Below are 24,587 nucleotides of genomic sequence, written 5' to 3' on the forward strand. Positions count from 1 at the left end.
TTAGTGGGGTTTTTTTAGTGTCTAATGCCTAGTGCCTGTCTGGAGATAGACAGGGACACTGCTCCCTCTCCAAGAATGTGAGCTGTATGCCCTTCCTGTGCCAGGAGATCACTTCAGGTGCAATTCCTATGCAAAAGGGAATATTCCCAAATCTCTGCTCACATGGGAAAATGGCCTACATGAATTGTAACATGGATGATGCATTGAGCTGTCCTGTCCCTCAGAGGGATACCTGCTCATCACAGCATTTATTTTAAACTTCAAATAGGATGGTGGCATTCTGATGCTTATCCAAGTTGCAGGATCCAGCTTAGTGGCCAAACTACTCTGGCATAATTTTCCAAAGCCAAGTCCAAAAAGATTAACCTTAAACTTGCCCATGGCAAGCTGGTATTTGCAGGATGGCTCTCATTGTCACTCCTGGATCAAACAGCAGAGGCCAAAATATTCTGCAGAGCTGGGAATGTCAGCGTCTCAGACCAGCTGATAGGAATGTCTTTGCTTTGGTGTGTCCTGGAGTCCATGCACTCCCAAATTCCTAATTTGGGGCAGAACATACCAAGTGTCACTGAGAAAAATCCATGGTGTCCCATCAAATGTTTTGTAGCCCCTTCTCCTCCTGGCCATTTCACAGGATTACTCTGCATGCCTGTCCTCCAACTGGAAGGAAAATTCTCCACTTGTGGGAGACTTGGAGCATTTTTCGGCCTTGCACAGACAGGACAGGAACAAAGGGATCACTTCTCAGCTAGAATGAGGTGAACTTGCTGCCAGGCAAGCACTTCTGGGCCCCTCGCTGATACTCCCTAAACTCTGCAATGACTAAATGACAGGGACACTGGAGAACTCATGTGAATGCCGTCAGTGCCACCTACTGCTCTGTATCACAAGTACAGTGTGTGTGCATCAGTGACTGCTACAAACCCCCGTCCTTTCCTCCTCTCAAATTTGACTCAATGTCGATGAGCATTTTTAACATCCATGTATTTTTTTTCCCTCAGTTAATTTAGGCAAACCTGGAAACCACAGTTCTGTTCAGAGCCAGCCAGTCCTAGACAATTATTTCCTCTTAAACTTCCACACATGGAGAGTGTTTCTTTCCCTACAGGCACCTTCTCACCTGCAGCCAGGGAGACTGAGGTTGATATTCCAAGAAAAAAGGGTTATCTGGAGTGGTTCTGGTGGAAGGACTGTGGCATGAAGACAGCATCCACAACTCATGTCTTGGAGTGATAATACTGAGTTAATTTTTGCAGAAAACTTTGCTCTACCCAAATAGGAGTTGGATCAAAATGTGCAGACAAGAAAACATCCTAGAGGTAACAGCTTCAAAATGAGATTTAGATAGGGCAGAATGCACAGCATTGTCTCTGCATTGCTCTCTCCAGAGAACTCTAGGAAAATTGGGAAGAACAATACACACTTTATATATTTCTCTTCAAAGACCTTGCAAACTCAGCCTTCTTATTGTACAGTATTCTTGCAAACAAAATTACTTCACTTCTGTGGGTTGAAAAAGAATTTGGTGGGGTAACAACTGGTGTCTGGCAGAATTGCAACACAGTGAATAATGTACTACCAAAGGGCATCTGTATAGTTTGTGATAAGAACAATATGAGAAGCTAGGCTGGACTCAAAACCAGTCTCGCTGGTTTCCAGATTTCTGGGAAATATTTTAATCAAAGTTATATTTTAAAAACTAGTCTTTCTGGTATGTTTCCATCTCCCCACTTCAGCAGCTGGCCTCTGGTGAAAAAGGAGCAAACTGGATGATCATAGTCACAACCTTTCCCTGCCTCTGTGACAGAAATGACACATTGTTCTAGGGGCAGCAGAGTCCCTTTCAGCACTTGCACCTCACTGCACTTCACATGGAGGACAGCTAAAGGTTGCCCTTCTTAATGTCAGAATTCAGCTTTTCTTCTGAAGAGCTTTTATTTTGTCTTACTATACGTGCACAGCAACACACAACCTCTTTTATGGCCCTAAACCCAGATAATTCCAGCTGCACCCCAGATATCCCACAGTTAATCCTTGCAGGCCATAAATATAATGAATAGGGCCCTTTGCTCTCTAGCAATTAAGAGCATTTGCAGTTGAAAATTTCTGGACTATCTGTTGGAGCTTGTCTTTTCTGGGCACTTCAAATACTTTTCCCTCACAAATAACAGAAAAGCAGAGATTTGGGATGGGATTGTGTGAAAAAAACCCTCCCTCTTAAAGACATGCAGATTGGATGAAATGTACTCAGAACATGAAGGAGTGCTGATGTTCACTGTGCTACTGAGCACTTTTTATCAGTTAAAGACTTCATTATCTCCAAACTGCCAAAGGTGAATTACTCCCAGATTCACGCAAGGATGGCATGGCCAGCACTTGTGAAATCATCTCATAGTATCTGACCATTCTTTCTAACTCACTCACCAAGGTTTAAGGAATTATATCATCTTTTCTCAAATTCAAAGAGTGAAACAATTATCATCTTATTACAAACAGAAGCTGGAAAAACATGACACTCAAGAACCACAGACTATGTGAGGAGGTTGAAAAATTTGCTGCTACAGCTTTTGTTCATTGTAGTAAAAATATTTGCATGCTTTTCAGGCTTTTGAATGCTGTGGGACAGTGATATGTCAGTGAACCAGTGCCACTGGTTATCTGACACCACTGCTAGAGGGTTTTCTTAGAGGGATGGAACACACCTCCTATGAGGAAAGGGTGAGAGAACCGGGAATGTTCAGCCTGGAGGAGGTTCTGGGGTGATTTTATTATGGACTGAAGGGACACTACAAGAGAGCTGCAAAGGGACTTTTTACAATGGCCTGGAGTGACAGGAAAAGGGGTGATGGCTTTAAGCTGAAAGGGCCTGGCACAGGGTGCCCAGAGCAGCTGTGGCTGCCCCATCCCTGCCATGTCCAAGGCCAGGCTGGACGGGGCTCTGAGCAAGCTGGGATGGTGGAAGGTGTCCCTGCCCATGGCAGGAGGTGGAATGAGATCTTAAAGGTCTCTTCCAATTCTGTGATTCTGTGGTCCCTGGAGAGGTAACTGGTGTGAGCAGTTTTGATTTCAGCACCTTGAGAGCTGTGTGAAGCTGTGCAGAGCACAGTGGTACCCAGCCAGCAGTGGGGATGGGGCCCCACAGCCACAGATCGCTCAGGTTTCCCTGGGGGCAGCTCAGCTCCTGGTGTTTGCTCACAGTGAGGGTGAGCACTCCTGGTATGGGCAGTGAGGGGTGCCAGGGCTTCACTGCACCCCCTGTCTCCTTTAAAATGAGCGGCTTTGCTGTGTATTCATTTACACAGAGTGAGGAAAATCTGAGGGAGGGGGATGGACTGGGCAGCTGCTTTGTTTTGTGTTCTCCACTCCTCACCTGAGATGGCCTTTGTGTACCTTGGCAGCTTTAGGCCTCACCCGCAGCGTGAATGTCCCAGGAAAAGCGTGGAAGTGTGACTTGGGCAGATTTGATATTCAGAAATGAGGTGAGCCTTAATGTATTACTGGTTTTTCTTTTAAATAACATGTGTTTTTTTAACCTATGGGATGATTTGGTTTCTACCTACTCCAGGTAGTAAAAGCCACAGCTGCTCCAAAAAGAATGATTCTTGGCCAGGCCTTTTTTTTAGAAACTGTTGAATAGGGCAACTCAAACCACTGAGAAAAAGTGACACTCAGACAATAAACCCCTGAATCTTTCCCTGGCCTCTCACCAGGCTCTTTTCTGAGACAACTCCAGTTCTTAACTTTGCAAAAAAAGTTTTCTGCACCCTTAGGTTTTTTTTCAGTGAGCTGTATCCACCAGCTCAGGGGTGGGTCTGACTGCCCTGAATGCAGAGAGGGCACAGAGTGTGGAAGTGGAAGAGCAAGTCTTTTGAGGGGGGGTAGGTAGTCTTTAAGGCAGGCTTAGCTAGGCTATGCATTAGGTATTATGTCTAAGAGACTTCTATGCTGATGGGTTCCTGTCTCCTAAACCAATTGCCTTGGACTTGTTTTGCCTTAGATGAGCTCAGAGCCTTTCCCTCTGTGCCTGCTGGTGCAGTGGTATTCTCATGGGACCAGAGATGTCCTGGAGTTTGCTCCCTGCTGAACTGTGGGTTCTGGGCAAGGTGTGCTCTAAGCTCAGAATCAGATTCAGCTGTCCCAGAAGCACTGGCTTCTCAACCAGATGTGTAATATGAGCATCTAGCAAGCAGGCAGCTGCTCTGGGGAGTTGTGAGGATCTCAGGCTGTGAGTCAGGGACCACCGTCTCTGCGGAGGTGTGTGCACTGCTTGCAGCATCCCAGCTCTCTGCTGGGGAGGACAGGGGCATGCTGTGCCCTGACTTAGTACTCACTAAGCTCCCTAGGGGGAGGACACGGGCCCAGAGGCCAGGAAAGACCTGTGGCATAGGGAAAAAAACAGCTAGGTGGAAAATCAGGGACAGGACTGCAAGGAGGGGCAGAGTGCATGCCAAAACAGGGATAGAGCCTTTGTAGCTCTGTAAAAGCTGGCAGGGCTGCAGAGCTGCTATAGCAGCCAACAGCTGCTGCAGAATCCTGGAAACAGAGCTGGAGATAATCGTGGAGGTAGTAGATGAGGTAAACTCGGGCTTACAGACTGCTGAATTGAAAAAGAGGTAACAGCATTTAACCTGGCAAGAAACACTGAGCAAAATGAGTCTACTCTAACTCCTGCAGATGGCCAGCAGGTAGGAAACCTCCAGGGGTGGAAGGGGAGGGTGTATCTCGAGGGGAGGACTCAGGGGCTGGACTCAAATCAGGTTGTGAACTCAAAGTGTCCTCCGTGTTGGAGTTGGCTCAGGGCGGTGCTGACTTTACAACCGTCCAATGTCAACTGTTCCTGAGGTGCTGCTGGATACTGAATGCTGGGGCTCAGGAGCTCAAAACCATTTTTTACCTCCCTCTGAGAGAAGAAAAAGAAAGAGCTCTGGCCCCAAAACAGTCGAGACCTTTCTCAGGTCAGTCTTAAATTCTTACCTCTCCCAGCAGCTGCTTCTCAAGCCCTGAGGATTTCACTGAGCCAATTTAATGCTGGTGGTCAGACAGTTTAAACCCATTAGCTCCCAGCTATCTGAATAATTTTCTCCTGGGATCCCAGCACACAGGCAGGCTGCTCTAACCAGAACTGCAGAGCACTGCCACAGGACCTGGACCTTTGCTGACTGCTGTGGCCCCTGTGGTGAGCACTCAAGGACTGAAGAAAATGCCACTGGGGAGATCCCTGTCCATGACCTCTCTGAATGGGCTTCTTCAGTGTGAGGACGAAGACCTGCCTGTGGAGGATTTGTTGCTCTTTGAAATTTCTTGGGAAGTTACCAACAAAGGTTTGTACCACCCTTGGGGGTTAGTATTGCTGTTTTCTCAGGAGTGGAGGGAGGGATGAAGGGCTGGAGAAGAAAGGCATTCACAGGGGGATTGGAGAAGGCTGCAGAGCTGCTGGATTGGAAGAAGTGCAGGTGTGTAATCATGCATGCTGAGCGTGGGCTGCACCTGCCTGGGCTTGTGTGGGATGGGCAGAGCCAGGATGTCTCTGTGCCTTTTCCTGTTCCACCACCAGGGAGAGGGGGTTTGAACATCTGAGTGATAAGTCTGAGTGTGCAGATATATATACACATTGCTTTGTACATATTTAGGTTTTGTCGTCCATGCAAATTCACTTGCGAATGTTATGCATTGAAATGAGCTGTACAGCAGAGATCAGATGCAGAGCAGTTTGACAGTCCCCCCTCAGCATTCTAGAGCAGTGTGGAGAGGAGGCCAGGCCCAGAAGGGGGATAAATGAATAGAGCTGTGTCACAGCCACTGAATAAAACCCAGCAGTCAATGACCAGCAGCCTTTGTGTGCCAGCTGAAACTCTTCTGGACTGCTCTCTGCAAACACAGGTGGTGCCAGACAGGGGCTTCATTTGTTCATTGGTTGCTGCTGGTCAGGCAAAGGGCATGCTGCTTATCAGGCAAAAATCCTCCTGCCTCTATTTCTAATTCACTCATCAAATCAACCCCTTTCAGGTAGGTGTGGTTCTGCAAGCTTCCATTTTCACTGCAGAAGTGAGTTAGTATGAGTAAATGATTGACCCCGTGTGTGTGATTGTCCTGGCAGATAAACAGAGATTGATCAGGAGAGGGGATCTGTAATTTGTTAAGAATTTAGTTTAAAGGGGAAAATGTGTGAGAGAGGAATGGGCAGTCCTGGGGTTTATCCCCATGGGGAAACTGCTATTACTGTTCTGTGATAATTTCTGCTGTTTTACATTGCTCTTTTTAGGGTGGTCAGCCCTTTCAATACCCAGAGGTGGGACAGAATAGATTTGGCAGCTTGAATCTCTGTGGGCTTATTTTTCACCAAGCTCCGAGAGTTAATTTTCTAAAGCCACAACTCGGAGCACACAGCATTCACTTTTGCAGTGTGCATGATAAGTGAGGCTCTGGCAAGCAGATGGCAGCAGAAATCTAGGAAATTCAGGAGTTCTCACCAACTTCTCTGAACTCCACAGCATACATATTTTCTGAGTCATCTGGGCCCAGTGGTTGTAGATATCACACAAGACATTTAAGAAGAGGTAACCCAATTAGATTTTCCCAGAGCATGTACAAAATGTAGTGAATCATTTAATTATCCATGGAGCTCTGGCTGACTTCACTGACACAGCTAAAATTTACTATTCACACATTTTATGAGAGAATTAATTTTAATAAAGTCAATTTTATTCAGTGTGTTTAAAAATAAGGTGCCTTTTGCTTGCACCACTTTCCAAGCCCATATATTCAGACAGGGCTGAAGGAACATGGCATGGAAAACAATTCCTTCATTAGAATCTGACCCTGTGCAAAGTTTCCATTAACCAACTTCAACTAGAAACATCTGTGCAAAACCCCCTTTTATAAGCCTGTTTCAGCCTAGTTTTCTGGCAAATTCTTGATACTGAGGGTTTGGGATTTTTTTCTGTATCTTCCAGGCAATTGAATGTCTAAGTCATGTGGTGACAGGGAAATGTTGAGGCACTGTGAGAGAGAGTAGACAGCAAAATACAGGGAGAGTCATCACAGAAGATATATAGGCTTAGGAGATAATAGCTTATACTGTATATTTCCTAGCTCCTTTACCAGGAGTTGTTTATTTGATGAAATAAGCTGACTACACAGAGATTTAGTTCTGCTGCATACTTTAGTGTTTGTGCTCATGTATATGTTCTAACATAGAGGACAAGATAAACATTAGCTGGATTTATTGCCTGACAAGCTAATTTTGAGCATTTAACAAGGCTTCTTTCTTCCTTTCTGGCAATGCAAAGGTGTGTCAGAGGAGCTCAGCCTGAACTTGGCCTGCATTTCTGAGGTGGTGTGAAGCTGCTGCTGCCCACAGGAGCAAGTCCCAGCCTTTGTGTTTGTTTTGTGTGCATCATCAGGTGCTTGGGTGCATGTCCTCCTTGGCCAGTGCTGCTGTTTGGAAATCACTCCATGTGTCTCGTGTCACTGACAGTCAGGCTGAATTCTCCTCTTTCCTGTGAGGAAGGTGGTAGCAGAGCTCACAGTATCCATCCCCACACACCGTAAACAATGACATTTACAGGTGCTGAGCTGAACCTCTTCAGAGCCAGAGGATGGTGAGGGGGTCCTGCAAATTGAGGAATATCTGATTCTGTAGAGGGAGAGGGCCCTCGTGTGCCCACGGAATTCCCTGATGGTGCTGGTTGTTACTGAGGCATGAGGTGCAGCTGTAGGGAAGAACAAGATGGTTGTATGAACTCAGGGCTCAGAGATCTACAAGAATCCATTATTTCCAGAGTCTCATCTCTTCTTTGTCAGCAGCTGGAACAGGGAGGTTGTCTCTCCTTTTGTTTTAAGTACAGATCATTTAACACATGCTCTAAAAAGGCAGAATTTTTACTTCTCCATCTTTCCTTGTTGTATTTTCTGTCGTGGCTGCAGCCTCTGCTAAGTTACAACCTCTGACATGGAAAATATTGGCCTCTCAGTTGCTGCTCTCACTCTTCTCTGTCTGGAACAAGCAAAGATAAGGTAGCTGAAGGAGGAAAATGGGAAATAAAAAAGGCTCATCTCCCAGTGTCACTCTCCCTCACTCTTCCCCCAAGTCACAGGAGAGGGACCTTGCCACCTAAACCAAACACAGTATTGAAATCCTCTGGCATTGAAAGTCCTTTGTCAAAGAAATGAGAAACGAGTAGTTTGTTTTGTGAGATTTGCCTCACTTTAGTTGGCTTTTCACTGATGGGCAAAATCCTGTGTGAAGTGGATCTACAGTGTTTCTGTGGCAGAAGGGGAGAACTGCAGGCAGTGAAGGGTCCCAGCCCACTGCAGTGCCACAAATCTGGTGATAGTTGTGGGAGACATCAGCATTTTAAACTATTCCTTTCTCTCCTGGCCATCATCTCCTGGCTCTAGTAAGGCCAGGTCTAGTCACATTGCTGTGGAAAAAAGGACTGGTTTCTTCCCTCCAAGTGTGAAGACCAATAAAAGCTTTAAATCAGGAGCACAAAAGAAGAGGCTACCAAGCTATGAAGATTATGTGCCTAGGTTGGGTTTGCCTGTAGTGGGTTTTCTGACACATTAGTTAGAAGGGCTGAGAATGTTCAAGATCTGCTCTTTCCTCTAGAAAGATGTCTTGAAAATAATTCCAGTGATATTTAGATTAGTATCCCTTGCTGTACCACTCACAGCTTTTAGATAGAAAGTAGAAGAATGCTTCAAAATGCTGGGCAAACAGCCAGCTTGTGTTATCATTCAGCTGTGAACAGATTAGCTCAAGAATCACTGGTAGATGAATCTCAAATGGTTTTTTTTCCATCCCCATTGGAATGAAGACTGTGCTAAAAACAAAACTTGTTTCAGCTCTCCCTGGAGCAGAGATCTTGGTTCAGTTTCTCCGGTGAAAAACTGGACTTTTGGAAATTAAATCCTGAATCCACTGAAGTCAGTAGGACCAGCATTTTACCTCCTCTGTGCCTTCCCATGATGAAACTTCCTTGGGAGAAGGTGATCACTGCAATTTGTGACACAGCTGAAGTAACACCTTTTGGGGAGTGGGGATGTGCTGGCATAAACTTGGCATAAGCTGAGCCTCAGAGCTCTGTGTGTTTATAGAGTGGGCTGGAATATCAATGTCAAATCAATCAAATGAAATCCTGTGCACTGGGGATGATGCACACAGAAATAGCTTCTCAGTTGTGGACATCTGTCATAAATTTCAGCGGTTCACTATTATTTCAGGATATATTTGGAATGTCAGAATTTCAGAGAATGTGGAGATCTGTCTTCTGAAGAGTCCCGGCCACAAACACCACAGGAAAAATATCTGCTGGCTGAAGATGCTGGTTGCTCTTCACCTGACACATTTTAGGACCTGATTTTATTGATGGTACCTCAATAGACAATCAATCAGTCAATCAATCAAATTCCAATCAAAGGTTATAAACAAGTTCAATCCAAACTTTTATCACACTTGTGCAGATCAAAGACTCATTCTGAGGAAGGGTGAAACAAGGGATGTAATGAGTGATTGTGGCAGTGAAGTTAGTCTGAATCCTGGGCCTGGGCTCACTCTGCTCCTGTGGATCCTGTGGCTCTCATGGTTCTCAGGGAACCTTTAATGCCTTCGGAGTGGCCTGGTCAGGACATAGCAAAGAAACTGCAGAGCTCTGGAATCATCCTGATCCTCTCCCTGTGTGGCAAAGGTGTGTGGGAAAGCATCAGTGACAATCTCTACTTACCTCTGTCTCACTTCCCTAATTCACTTCCTATTTCTCTCCCTCATTTTTGATTTCTGCTGCTCCTTCCCTCTGTCCTTCTGCAGTGTGGGGTGGGTGGGAGGACAAGCTCTAACTGCTGCTTGGATTTTAAATATACAAAAAAAATAATGCAGCAGGACTTGAAACAAGGAAAATAGAAAAAGCTGCAGTGATGCAGAGAACTCCTTTAGATAAATTCATAGTGGTGTTAACATAGATAAAAAGATTTAGACTTTTAAAATAATTCTGTGGAATATTTTCTGAGAAAATATTTTGGTTTCATCTTCTATTTTTTAAAGAGGTCAAACTTCCTTTAAACTAACAAAATCCTTCTTTCCCAAATATCTTAGCTCCCCTTTCTGTGCCAGTTTATTTTTTCCCTTAAAAAAATATAGAGAGGAAGAATGGAAAGGAGATAGATGGAGGGAAGATTTGTTGTTGATTTCCTTCTAAACTTGATTTCATTTATTGGTGGAAAGGTTAAAAGCATGTTTTAAAAAGAAATAATAGAAATATATTTCTTTCAATGATATTTTTAAATTACTAAAACTTAATATATTTGAATAAAGCATTTTTTGAACATCAGAAAACTAAACTATTCATGTATCAAGATTTTACTTCTAATTCCCCTTATCTGTGATATTCCAAACCAGTTCTCTTGTTCTGATCTCTACTGATTCTCTGTCTGTTTCTCATCTTGTCATTTCTTGTTTGTTTAAACCCTGTTTCAAAGTACAAAACTTCAGAGGCAGCATAGAGAAACTTGCAACATTTTGGTACATCCCTGTTGTTTGAAAAGGTTTTCTGTTAGTGGTATAACCTAAAATATCATCCTAGAGGAGAAAAAGAAGATTTACGAAAATGTTGAAGCGATTTGAGAATTTTGTGAGGTGAATGTGTAAACCTCTACTTTGTTACTCAGTAGGATATGTAATGTTTTGCTTACTGGCACAGATATTTCCAGGGAATTCAAAGCAACTGAGCATATAGAAACTATCTTTTAAAGATATGTGTGTTCCTTGAGCTTGCTATGGAGAAGTGTAATTTCAAAAGTCAATACATTATTCTAGACATTGCTCTGTTCTTCTCAAGATGTCTTTTTTGAGTTACACCCAACACTTCCTACATACATAGTTTCACTTGCAGTTTCCCTCCACTGTCAATTAAACCTTATGCACAGACATGCTTTGTGAGTCATATTTCCACAGTAACAGGGAAGACAAAAGCAAGTCTGGGGGCTAGGTAACACTGTTTTTATCACAGTTACCTTCTGAAGAGTTTAAAATGTACTCTTTGGATTTTATCATAAGTACTTTTCATTGCATTTCAGGCAGTTCAGTGCCCTGAAATGTTTTCTACCTTGCTGTGCAACAGATTACAACAGCAGAGCACAGCATACTCTCCATTCTTCCCCCCATAAGAGGCCTTCCATACATCTTTGACCCTTCAGAGCACACAGGGATCCTAAGGATAACTTTGTGGAAAGAAACATTCAGATGCTGGCTGTGCAAAGCAAAGATCCAGGCTCTACCAGGCCCATGAGCTGCAGCTTTCTCATTTCTCTTCAAATCTGTGCCTGTGGAAACTCAGCTATGTTGCCAGTCCCAGTGTTGGATCTCTTGCAGTGGGGAAGAGGCTGAGCCACGCTCCTGGGATGGGGGAAGGAGCTTTGCTTCACTCCAGGCATGTACAGCTTTATCATGGTACTTAGAGTCTTTCATCTTGCAAGTCATATTTTCTCTTTTTCCTGGATCACCAGGCTGCTCTGTACTAAAATCTTCCCTCGTTCTAAAGCTCTGTATCCCTGCCAATTCCAACCAGCCAGTTTCATGACTAAGATTTCTACCAAGCTTCTATTTATCCATTTTGGATTGAAGCCCCTTAAGCTCCTGTGATGAATTTACCACCCCATAAAAACAGATATGTCACCATAACTATTGCTTTATAGGCTGAATGTTCTGACTTGTCTCAGATAATTAAAATGTTATGTTTCTCTGAATCCACGATATTCAAATACACTCTCTCAGCTTGTGAGCAGAGGCACTTGGAGGGAAAATACAGTGTTACTTATCTAAGATTGGGCTAAAACCCTATCCAAAGCAACCATGGAAGAATATGACTATAAATTAGTTTCTTGAGGTTTCTGGTCCTGCTGAAGGGGAGAATACTAGTCTCATGCATAGGTTTCCTTCTGCAGTTCCATGTCTATGTGATGCGAAACTCTGGAACTGACAGCTTGATTTGGGAACAGACACCTGTAAGATTCTTGTCTTCTTAGGTCTTGAATTGTTCAGGGTAATAATTTATTGTACTAATTCTACTCAGGAAGTTGGTAGATTGGAACTGCTTTTTTTTTTTTTTTTTGTCTATGTAAATACCTAGAATCCATCCTGAGACATGAAAATAATAAGACTAGGGATCCTTCCAGCATTCAAAACAAATGGGATATTTGTAGAGAAAAGGCATTTAAGGGAACAATTTCTTTTCTAGGGGCATAATTAAAACTGTAGCTCTGTCATTTGGCTCCTCAGGGCTGCAAGACACCAGGCTTTGCAGAAGGCTTTCTGTAGTTCTCAGGGGATACAGTTTAATTAATCTGGGAACTAATCTCCCAAAGTGCTGAGCAACTTCAGCCATGGTATTGTACGTAGCAGTGGCAGATTTTTCAGGAGAATTAGGTAACTTCTCAAGGTTTTTTGATTTAATTGGATATGGTGCATTGGCACCTCTGAAAGTCCAAATAGCTTTAAAAGGGTGAGCCTAGAGTGCCAGCTCTCAATCCCTGGCAGCTTTCAGTGCTGACTCCATAGGTAATTTAGATGTCACTGCTGGAGGCTGTAGCACCATCTCCTTCCCTGGAGTGCTGCCAAAGATTTCCAAAGCTTCAACATTCAGTGGAGGAAGAAAATTTTATATGAGAACACTAATCCCTTCTGTAGTGTTTCTTTTACTCTTTGTACCTGTTGAGTTCATTCTCTCTCGCCTTGCTGGAGCTCTGCCCATTGTCTCTGGTGTGCAGCAGTTGCTTGGCTTCAGATTTTCTTTTCCCTTACCATCCTTCCCCCTTGCTGAATTCAGGAATGCAAATTGTTCTTCTGACTTGATGGTGTTGTGATGTCCACTGCCTGGCACCCTGGGGCAAAGGGATGTTTGCCTTGCCAGTGTGTGAATTCCAGGGCTGGCTATGGAAAACTGTGAGGAAGAGCAGCCAAGGGATTCTTGCACACCATGTGCAAGACTAGATAGATCTGTATTCACCTGGCAAGGGATGCTGCTGAATTCTCTTAAACATTTGAAGGCTTCATTTGTTTTAAAGCAGACAATATTTTGCTGGAAGATGCTACAGATATTTATATTGTCAGTGTAGGCTACATTCCCTCCAACTTTACCAACTCTTCAAGACTGATAATGGAACAAGACTCCTTGTGCTTTGAGGAAATTGGTTTAAGTCCATTTTTATAGCCAGTAGTCAATAAAATCCATCAGTCTCTCAACTTCTCCTGGTGTCAAACAAACTCAGTTCTTACCACGTGATGAAAAATAGGTTTGAAAATTATAACTGTAGCAATAAAGCAAAAGCAGGAGGCTGTGCTTGGGATGCAGCAGAATCTGATCCACAGGTGGGTTAGAGCTAAGTACAGAGATCTGTACTTAGATGTGGCCTGTGCCACTTTCTAATTTTTGGTTTTTGTGCTCCTCTTTTGCAGTGGGAGGCATTTACACTGTGATCCAGACAAAAGCCAAAACTACAGCAGATGAATGGGGTGAAAACTATTTCCTGATTGGCCCCTATTTTGAGCAGAATGTGAAGACTCAGGTGGAATTCTCTGAACCTCCAAACCCTGCAGTTAAGAAGGCAATGGACGCCATGAAAAGCCAGGGGTGCCAGGTAAATCAGATGTGCTGCTGCTTCCCAGGGCAACAAATCTGACTCTGAGGAGATTAAAGTGTGGGTTAATGCTCTTGTCGTTCCACTTGACACAGCAGTCCTGGTCAATGTCACAACGGGAAAGGCTCGGAATCCACTGTTAGAACAGCAGAGTCAATTCATTAAAGGTTATTTTTGAGGAAGAACCAGTTCATCCAATTATGGGTTTTAACAGTCATTTATCTGCAAGGCTGCTTAATTGGATTAATGACTTATTTATCTGGTCTCTAAGTACGGTGAGATTTTAGTAGATATAGTATGACCTTACTCAGAGCCCTTACATTTCACATTCTTGCATGGGAGTGAGAAGAGTGTTCAGCTCTCAACTTTTCTAATGTAGCAAAATATTGAGCTGAAAAACAGAAAAGGACTTGAGAAATGCACTGAGGTGACAAAGAATCCACTTCCTCAGTTCAGTGCAACCAGCTGCCAGTTCCCTGGGAAGAGAGGTTGAACCACAACACAAGAAGTGGATTCATCTCCCTTTCCAATATAATTTTTAACCAGTGTTTTCTGTGTGATCTCATAGCCTTTCAGAGACTCGGTTTCTCCAACAATAAAGTAGGAATAAACTTCTTCCTATAAAGATTATCTGCTAAAAGAAATAGATTATCTGCTGTGTTGATGGGCGGTTACTAAGCTGCAAGCAGATTTGGTTACCTGAAAATGTGTGGAAGGTAACTCATGCTAAATTTGACCTCCTTTCTTGAAGTCCTCATCAGAGATGTAGAACTCACTCACACTCTGACTCAGTGTTGAGTCCATCAGTTTGCCAGAGGAAAAATTGTCTGCTCATAACGTGTGCTGAACAGATGTGGAGGGCATCGAGGGGCAGCAGCAGGGAGCGTTCTTACTGTTGCTGAGGGGGTTGAAATTCCTTCAGTATGGAAATTCCTTCAGTATAGAAATTCCTAAAGTTCTTGGGCTGCCACCGGCTGTGGCACTGGCGATGTGTTGTCCCAATTTGGAAGAGCAGTTGTGCTGTTCTTAGGATCTAATGCCCTGTTATGAAGATGTCTTTTGTTGGATGAGTACATGCCATAGCTTGGGATGGTATCTTCTGGGGACACTGACGTGATGCTTGCATTGTACAGGCTCAAACTGGAAGGTCCAATCTGCCATTTCTCATCTTTATCAGATTTTCATAGGTGATGGATCAAGTTTTCCATGTTGCCTCTGTAACACTCCTTTGTCTGGAAAACAGCTAAAGACTTCTGGGGCAGATAGATTGCAATGCTTTATGTTGCTCCAGCAATGCATCCAGTTGAATCAGTCACCTCTGCCAGCCCAACATGTGCATGGTGCTGCTGGAGTATTCATATACAGCAGCAAATCTGTCCCAGGGACGTCAAATACAGCTTTGATCTCCAATAATGACGCTCTAGTTTCCAGGAGCTGCACTTATCCTATTAACATTTATGTCTGGATTTTGCTTATGCAGCACAATGGATGATTTTAAACCAGGGGACCCAGGAATTCTTCAAAACATCTCCAGTCAGGTGTGTTCCTTGCCATGACCTGACCACATATTTAGATGAAGTCTGGGTTCCCTGCTTTTTAACCTCATTTTCCTGAATGGCAAATCTGGGCAGTCTGAAATAAATACATGAGGAGTGAAAAGGAGCAAAGCTGTCTTTGTTATTATGCCTTGTACTTTTTGTGAAAACAGGCCAAGATCTTTTATCTTGTTTATTTTCAAGATGTGACCTCTCTTCAGCTCAGTGTAGCATCAGGGCTGGGTTCAACCCCTGAGGACCCAGCCGTTTTGATGGCAGATTTAATGTGAAATAATTTGACTTTGCAGACTGTAGTGTGGGCCCAGCTGGGTTGGGCAGGCCTGTGAGTGCACAGAAGCTGTAAATACTCTTAGAAATGTTTAACTATACTAATGGAGGCAAAGCAAGAAAGCTGCATTTTTAGCTCAATGTGATTTTGGGTATTGAGATACCTTCTGACAGATCCTTCTACTCTTGGAATCCTGTGATGGAAGTGGAATCCTTCCCCTCTGTGCTGCTTGGGAAGAAGGAAGGAACGTCATGGTAGATACAGGCATCAAGCATCAGTGCTACAAAACCTCTCCTCAGTAATCTAGCATAAATAGCAGAAGATTGGAGACAAATATGAGTGAAAGAAAATAATAATTTTAAAATAAGAAATGGCATAGATACTTCAATAAGACCTTATTATTCAAGCAAGTGCAGTCTTCCTAACTTTTTTTTTCTTTCATGGAAAATAAGTTTATATTGCAATGAAAGTCTTAAAATTAAAGTATTAGAAATAAAATGTTCTTAAAGATTATAGTTTCCTCTGCTTCTCTATTACTCCATGTATTTTGGCAAGGAAAACTGGTTCATTGTTCTTACTGGCCTTTACATTAACTTCAACATTTTCTTTCTATCCTTCTTAAGCTTGCCTCTTTTCCATAGGTCTTTTTTGGAAGATGGCTGATAGAGGGCAGCCCATATGTCTTACTGTTTGATATAGGATCAGCAGCTTGGAACCTGGACAAGTGGAAAGGTGAACTTTGGGAAGTCAGCAACATAGGCATCCCTTTTCATGACCGAGAAGCCAACGATGCTGTGATTTTTGGATCACTGACAGCCTGGTTTTTGAAAGAGGTACAGTTTTTAAATGCAGAGATTTGCAGACCAAAACCATCTTGGGATGTGGTTCCTATTCTCCAGTTTGAAAACTAAGATTTTTAGGAAGTTGATCTCAATGTTGATCAAATTTGTATTTAAAACTTAAACTTTAAATGGTCATGTAACTATATTTATCCAGAAGAAGGGCACTAGGGCTGCCCAGTGTGGAGTGTGAGTGACTGTGCTTGCCAGAACGCTCTGACACTCTAGAAAGGAGCCTCTTCTGAGGCACTAGAGAGGTACAAGTTTTTCTTGGGCTAAGGATTAGGGCTGATGGAAGTCAAGGCACATGACCACTTCAAATTGTACTGTTTTGTCACAAGAAGGAAAGCAAGTACACAGAAAGCTTCACAAAACAAAACAAAACAAAAAGTTCTGGGGCTGGGATGATGGACAGGATAATGTATGCTTCACCTATTTCTTTCTATTTTCAGCTTTCCTGTCAGTTTGATGACAAGCCAAATATAATTGCCCACTTCCACGAGTGGCAGGCAGGAGTGGGTTTAATCCTGTCTCGATCACAGAAACTTCCCGTTGCCACAATTTTTACCACCCATGCAACTCTGCTGGGGAGATACTTGTGTGCAGCCAGTATTGACTTTTACAACAATCTGGACCAGGTAAGAGATGTTTTTCTTATTATCCTCTGGTTTTTTTAGCTAATCATCTCCTGGCTCCCTTTCTCTTTAGTGTGTTACATTATTTATTGTATTTTCTGTCTTGTGTGATGACTGATGACTGACCCACAGCTGGTTGTTGATTCCAGAGCATGAGAAATGGTATTTGTACGATCATGAGGTGTCTGGGCATGAGTGCTTTTGTGTCATCTGACAGGTCTGAAAGCTCAGTGGAAACTAGTGAAACCTTATTCAACTCTAGCCAACATCTGACCCTCCAGGCATGGCCTCACAACACTCTTTGTTAATGTAACACTGTAGAAAAAATAACCAATAGCCTTCCTGTTGAAAAATTACCCTGGAATTGCAGTGGATGATGGTTGCTTTGAGTTTTTTCCCCCCACCTGCTTCTTAATTTTTACAAACCGTAATAAGTTGTAATGTCAAGCATTTCAGGTTAGGCCTAATTTGTAACTGGCAAATGTAGGAAAAATTTTCTGAGTTCAAAAGGCTCACATGTGTTTCTTGGAATCTGTGTAAACTGTCTATTGGTTTTGGTTTTCACTGTTCTCTTTCCACTCAAAGCATAACACAAACCAATGTTTCAAGGACCCAAATATTTTTATCACTGCCGTCATCAAAGGTACTTTGCACGATTTCTCATATGGTCACAGACAAACCTGAATTCAAGGGATTTTTCCATTCCAGCACTTAGTGAAAGTAGAGGTAGATAAAAGAATTGTACATGCACTTCCTTGGCTAAAATCAGTGAAGAAAATTACATGGTTGGTAATTTTCTGTTGGATGTTTGAAGCTTGACACAGTTGGGAGCTGTGTCTTCCAAAGACAAGGCCTAAGAAGTTGTGTGCTGCTGGTCTGACTCAGAAACAGGGAACCATGGAATGGTTTGGGGTTTTTTGGTAAACATGATCTCATTCCAACTCCTGCCATGGGCAGGAACAACTTCCACTATCCCAGGTTGCTCAGAGCCCCATCCAACTTGGCTTTGGACACTTCCAGGGATGGGGCAGCCACAGCTTCTCTGGACGCTCTGTGCCAGGGCCTCACCACTCTCACAGGGAAGAGTATCTTCCTGATATCCAATCTAAATCTCTGTCAGTGTGAAGCCATTGCCCCTTGTCCTGTCACTCCAGCCCCTTGTAAATCATCTCTCCTAGTGTCCCAAGTTAGTTCAGGTTGTTAGGTGCATTAATAAGGCAGCATGAATATCACAATCCTGCTGTGTAGGAGTCCAGACATTCCTGCCCCCTCATAGTCTCTTCATATATGCATAATATAGAATGGTTTGGTTTGATTGTGGTTAGTTCAGTTAGCTGCAAGCAGTCTGGAAAACACTGTTTTTTCCTCAAAGCAACGTTTTTTTTCTCTTCATGATAACTTTTTGGGGTCATCACCCTTGTCTGTGTACTCAAAAGAAAAGCTAATGATCTCAAATCTGAGTGAACCTGAAGACTTTAACATATTTATAAACTAGCCACAGTATTAATATAATTTTTTCTGTTCACACATGACATGGACACCTTTATGTGTGAAGGCACTGTCCATCCTGCAAAGCCTCACAAATCCCATTGGTAACCATCAGCTATGTCACAAATACAGAAATGTCTATTCAGATTTTATTCTAAGAATATGCCGAGTGAAACATAAGTATCAATTTCAAATATTATTCTAAATTGCTGTAAATAATATTTAGAGGAAGAAAATTGTGGATTTCTAGCCCGTAATGCTTTATACTCTCTGTGGGTTGGCATTTAAAGGTACTAATAGAGAAAATTTTATCAGGCTGTTATACCATTGTTTAATATTTTTATAGGATGCTAAAACTCTTCCTGGAAAAGTTAACTATCTTAGTGAGGGCTACTTTGGCTGTGAAAAGGTCACTTTGGCCCAAAAGTCAGTTGACACCCAAGAGGTTGATCTTGAATGTGGTTGACCGTAATTAAATAACAGAGAGATAAATCTTCAGATATATTCTTCTTGTTGCCATCTAGCAGCAAACTATTTAGGTCAAGCGAGCAATTTGTCAGTGAAGAAGATCCTTTGGGGCTCCCTGAAGTTTAATCTTTGAAAGAAACAATATTTTTTTAGAGCATTTCACCCCCTCCCACTCCAAAGTAAAATAGCTGGGTTTCCTGTTTCAGTGCTATTGCATAAATGTTTTCCTTTGCAGTATAATTGAGCTCTCATGTTTGACCAGTGTTTCACAGCTAGAACACAGTTCCCACCAGGCAGCATCTGCAGGATGTGTCATGCCAGACGTCACAGGAAAAAGATTGCAGCACAGAACGAAAGTGTGTGGTATTATTGTGCCTAGACACAATCAGGCATGCACAGCTCATACAGAGAAAAGAGGAAACCTCACGTCTTTGTTTTGAGTCCTCAACACAATCCACAAAATGCTGAGTTAGGATGCCTGGTAGACAATTCTACGCCGCCCACACAGTTCAGGACTCTCCCACGGCACTGTCAAACCATCCCCATAGATAAACAGGACCAGAAGATGCAAGATCAGTAGAGTCCTGAACTGTAGGCTGCCCAAACTCCCTGCTTCATGAGCTGAGGGCACATGTCAGCCTGTAATCTGTAAGAGGACATTTTCTAGGGGGCTGCAAACCCAGTCAGCCTACTAGAGGAGAGCTGTGGATGGCTGGAAATGGGAGGGTGCATCCTGGGTGTAAGACTGTAATGTTGTGCGAGTCCTGACCTCCTCCTGAGCCATCTGCTCTTTGCCTCAGTCAGAGATGAGATCCTGGTTCTTAGGCAGCATTACAGCTTAGCAACTGGACATGGCAGTCAGGGCTGCGTGATAATTGATTGGTCAAAGGCTGGACTCCATGATCTCAGAGGTCTTTTCCAGCCTTAATGATTCTGTGGTTGAGGTTTGAGCTTATACAATTCTTATATTCTTACAGCTTTAACTCAGTTCATCTGGACTGGCTGGAATTTATCTGCCCCTGCTTCGGTGAGAACTTGGATGTTAAACTTGTATCAGGTGCTCAGGAGCACAGTGACCACCAGAAGTAACCCTGGTGTGTTACTGTTTACTGCATATTTTAGTACCTACATTCACTTTTAATTCACCTGCATCCTGGAGAAAGGAAGGGAGGGAATACCAAAAGGACAAAAGGGGGTGACATGTACAGTAACTGTTAGTGTCTTTGTTTTTATTTACTTCTAATTATTTGAAGACCTGGGAGATGACTGGGCCAGGGACTGCTCACTAAATCTATGGGTTACTGGCTTGAACTTTTCCAAACTCAGCACTTTTTAATTTCAATAACAAGGAGGGTTTGTTATGAGTTTAATTCCCAAAAGAAGTTTAAGAACTTTTGTATGTCTAAATAGTCCAACCAACAGGGCATTTTCCCATTGCCTCCATGTCTAGTGTAGCTTTTACACTGTTATGTGAGATTGTTTGTTGCCAAGATAAACTGAAGCAAAATTGCTAAAAGTTAAGAATTTCTGTGAAAAAAATCTCTGAGTCTGTGGAGCCTTTCTCTCTTCAGGAAGAATTGGCTTCTCAGCTGAAGATTGAGAATGTTAATTGTTTTCCCCATTGTTTAAGAGGGCTGATTTAGTTTTTTGTTTGTTTTGCATGGGGATTTTTTGGTATCCTTTCATCACTCTAGAGTTTTAAATAGATCAGCACCTTTCATAAATTGACTGAGACACTGATGCTCTACACAAGTTCTAAGGTGAATAGACAGCTCCTTTTGGGAAATGATTTAACCTGGAATTTCATCTGAGAGGTCATCATCTGAAATGATTTTTGGGACCACTGGCCTGGCATCATGGAGAAGTTTGTATGCTTTATCCTCTGATGCTCCTTACTGAAAAAACACTGAGTTTAATGGTAAAAGTGTTCTTACTAAGGATAAGGAAGAAAGGGTTAGTCATTGCCTTTTTCTTAGGTTGCTCTGCTTATGTGTAACACTTCTGTTTAGAGCAAGGAACGTTTTCATTCAGCTCATGCAGGTGCAGCTGAATCCTGTTTGCAAAGTGGTGGAGAATCCTGTCCCAAGAAGTCTAAAAGGAAAAGTACTAAAGAGCCCAATGCAAATGAATAGTCAAGAGCTTTTTTGCTGACAATATCTCACTCTACTTAGTGCTATACTGTCCAGTTTGTCACGGAGCTCACTGTTACACAAAGCTAATCCACTTTGTGAGCAGAGCAGGTGATGGAGATCTGATTTAAGCCAGGAAGTGTAAACTTCATTCTCTTTGGCCTGGCAGAGCTATACCAGAATGAAAGTTCTCTTTGCACAAGGCAACAGTCAATTGGAGGTAAATTTGATGTAAGATGGATTTTGGGAGAGTAGTTCTTACCTAATTCAGACAGTGGCAGCCAGTGAGATTGTGCTGGAAGCAAAAACGTTTCCATTCTACCTTTTAGTGGGTAAGGAATTTGAACTTCAAACCAGTCTCTGACTGTTCCTTGGTCCTAGAGAATCACTTTGAACTTGAGTGTGCCAATTTCAAAAGACCAAGAGATTACTTCATTCTCTGTTTAAAATCCTCATGCATCAAACCTGTACCTTTTATTTGAATTGCAAAGTATTTGCAGCAATATTATCCATTCTTGAGGTAAGGTTTAAATGGTGAGGGTACTCTGTATTATTTCTGCAAAGGTGTCATAATGTTTTATTTAGGAAAATTACATATATTAATTCCAGTTTGAATTTGTATTGGTTTAACTTCTGTTGGTTTTCACCATATTTTTTTTTTCATTAAGAGAGCATAGCCTAATATCAGTATCTAGACATTCATTGTAGACTGTGGCAAATATTTTATGTTTCTTTTGGACAAGTATTTAGATGGCTAACATAGTCCTTCCTCCTTTTCCGCCCTCAAATGATTCTTGTGTTTTGGAAACACTTCACAATTGGTCTTTATAATTTTGAACTAGGATTTGGATTTACTGATTTGGATTTACTACTTCAGTGACTGTTTTCAGGAGAAACATAACTGCTTAATATTCTCTTCTTTTTCATTCAAAGTTCATCTTAGCTGTCTTAAACAGAATCTTATGCTGGGAGGCTCAGTGTTTACCAGCTGTGCCCCCTAACATGTTGAATTTTAAGACATGAATGAGGTGTTATGCTCATTACATGGATCCATAGAAAAGACAGAAACAAACCAAAATTTTCCCTCAGAATTGCACTGCAGCAAATGCAGATTTTACTCCACAATATTACACCTGTGGAACTTCTTCCTCTTTTGCTTTCAAATTAGAGTGGCTTTATAAAGGAGTCATTTCCCCTTCTAATCCTTGCTATCTTTTAGATTCTAATAATCTGCTTGATTTCTACCAGTCAGGGAAGGAAAGGATTCTCCAATAAATTTAGCAGAGAAATGGATATTGAAGTTGTTAGTCTTTAAATATCACTGAAATGGTTGGACTCAAAGATCTTAGAGCCTCTTTTACCCTAAAGGGTTCTGTAAACTGTTCATCTGACTTAATTTGTTTTTTCTCTTGATGCAGCTGTGATCTGTGGCTTTGCTAGCATTCCCATTTGCTGATAGCAGCAAACAAACCAAAGCAGGCGTGACGCACTTCACGGGTATCTCGCTTTGCTCTGGCTGAGCACAAAGGATATGGAACAGAGTTCACAGGTGCCTGAGCTGGGCTGGACAGAGGGCAAGGCTCAAAGTTGAGCAGGAGCTTTGGGTTGGGGGTGAGGAGCTGACCTGGTGTCCTGCTGGTTTCAACATATTGTCCCATGCCCCACAGTGCCTCTAACTCTGGAGACTGTCAGAGCAGGCTCAGCTGTCTTTGCACAGGACTAAGTGGGTTAAATTTGTCACCTGCACTGTCTCATCAATTAATTTTCATTTAACCTGCCCTTCAACTTGGCTAAGGCTCTTTTCTGAAGTCCCTTGTCTAGCCTGCTCGGAAGTGCACAGTTCTTACTCCACACTGAGGTCAAAAGTCAAGGTCTTGCTTTACTGATTGGTGATGGAAACTGCTGGAGAGTGAGAGCAAATGAAATGTGAGAACCCCGTGACCTCTGCTTGTGCTTTCTAATAGATCTGGAATTGTGTACCTTTGCAAAAACATGCCAGAAGTCCCACTAGTATATGAAAAATAAAATATTTCCTATTTATATAAAGGATGGAAAAATGAATAGCAATGAAGAAATAATCACCAATATGTGTTCAATATGTAAAGTCTTTTCATGCAACCAAAGAAATAAAAGTTAACTAGAAATAATTCATATTGCTTAATATTCTTTCTATGAACCTTTGTCCCAGCAGTGTTAACAGGGAGTGTTTATCTGCGGTTAGTGAGCATGTCCCAAATTTAATTTTTAATCACATTTTGTAATTAAAACCCTTTCTTACTGAGAAAGGGAAAAGAGAACAAAAGTCCTTTGAAGTTTGGCTTGCTAGCAATTTCAAAAGTATTTTTAATAGGAGGCCAGGTGTATTTGAAAAGACTTGCATAGTTCTGACTGTGTAGTTGTGCCCATCCCATTCATGTGTTTGTCCAGCATGCTAAAGAACTGTCCCATTTTGTATCTTTTTGCACAGAATGTTTGAACAGTCAAATGTGCAGTTAAGTTAACAGTTAAATGTGCTGCTTGTGAATCAGTTTAGTGTAAGCCAAGCACGATGTGCAAGCCAATGCTGAGACCTGTGGCACTATATGTAGCCAAATGAATTCCCCTTAATTTTTTTTCTTTGTGCTCTTTCTACCACTCAACTTCTGTGGCAAATGAGACAAATGTTCTAGAGACAATATCATCCTTTGTATTTCATGCTCTAAAATTCTTATGGGGAATGCGGAAAATACGATATACAAGGATACAACTGAGAAATAATCATAATTCATAATATCATAACATTTATCATAATATTTAGCACATTATGTGGGAAATAGTATTTGGCAAATGTAGCAAAGCTCTTGATATAGAGGATCATCAATGCTAAAATAAAGCATCTAGTTTCTTTGGAAGTTTTCAGTTGAGATTTTTCAGGTCCTTTTTTTTAATCACACTAGGGTGGTTAGATTGGCACTTCCAACTAACAGAGTGGAAGCCGCTTTCCCACAAGCAGTGTAGCACTGCTGCAGAATTAAAATGGATAAAAGCAATTCACTTTCTCAGCAAAGCAGTTATAAGATATCTATATCTACATCTCTGTCTACACCTATCTAAGTGAAAATAAGAAGTTGTTTGCTTCACTCTAGTTTCCTATGGTTTGCATTGCATCACCTTTCTCTCAGTATGTTCTGTACCAGCATTAAGCTTTGCAGGACAGGTCACAGTCTAAATAGCTTTACTTCTGTCCAAGTTCTGGGGTGCTAAAAGCAGCTGGCCATGGCAGGGGTCACACAGTCCTAACTATAGAAAGTGCTGTCTGCCCTGCCTGTGATAAGGGTTAAATCTATTATGGTCAATGAAGTTACACAGTCAAATGCAATCACAGTCAGGCTGTGCAGCCAGCATTAGGCAGCGATCACACAGAGCTCCTTGGGCGTCGTTGTCATCCTCCATGAAACTCGCACAGGCCATTGGGTGCCCATGCTGTTGACCTTAGGGGCTCAAGACTTCTGTTTCCAGAAGTGAAACATCATGGAAGATTAAGAGGATTGGGCTTTAATTGAAAGCATTGACACCTTTTTTAGACTACGTTG

At 42.3% G+C, this 24,587-nt stretch overlaps 1 protein-coding gene across 2 annotated transcripts in view; it reads left to right on the forward strand.

Annotated features, from left to right (window-relative positions):
• Positions 1–3,379: 3,379 nt before the first annotated feature.
• GYS2 (glycogen synthase 2) overlaps positions 3,380–24,587 on the forward strand; it is a 42,100-nt gene continuing 20,892 nt past the window's right edge. Inside the window, exons 1-5 of one of the 2 annotated variants that reach the window (XM_063395456.1) lie at positions 3,380–3,479; positions 5,096–5,321; positions 13,451–13,632; positions 16,098–16,289; positions 16,748–16,933. In XM_063395456.1, coding sequence (XP_063251526.1) covers positions 5,201–5,321; positions 13,451–13,632; positions 16,098–16,289; positions 16,748–16,933 — 681 coding nt within the window. In that variant the 5' untranslated portion in view covers positions 3,380–3,479; positions 5,096–5,200. Of the gene's footprint in view, positions 3,480–4,460; positions 4,686–5,095; positions 5,322–13,450; positions 13,633–16,097; positions 16,290–16,747; positions 16,934–24,587 lie in introns of those variants that run through there. The other variant, XM_063395455.1, reaches the window with a different exon arrangement.

This window comes from Prinia subflava, chromosome 4 (assembly GCF_021018805.1).
Source record: "Prinia subflava isolate CZ2003 ecotype Zambia chromosome 4, Cam_Psub_1.2, whole genome shotgun sequence".
Classification (NCBI taxonomy): Eukaryota; Metazoa; Chordata; class Aves; order Passeriformes; family Cisticolidae; genus Prinia; species Prinia subflava.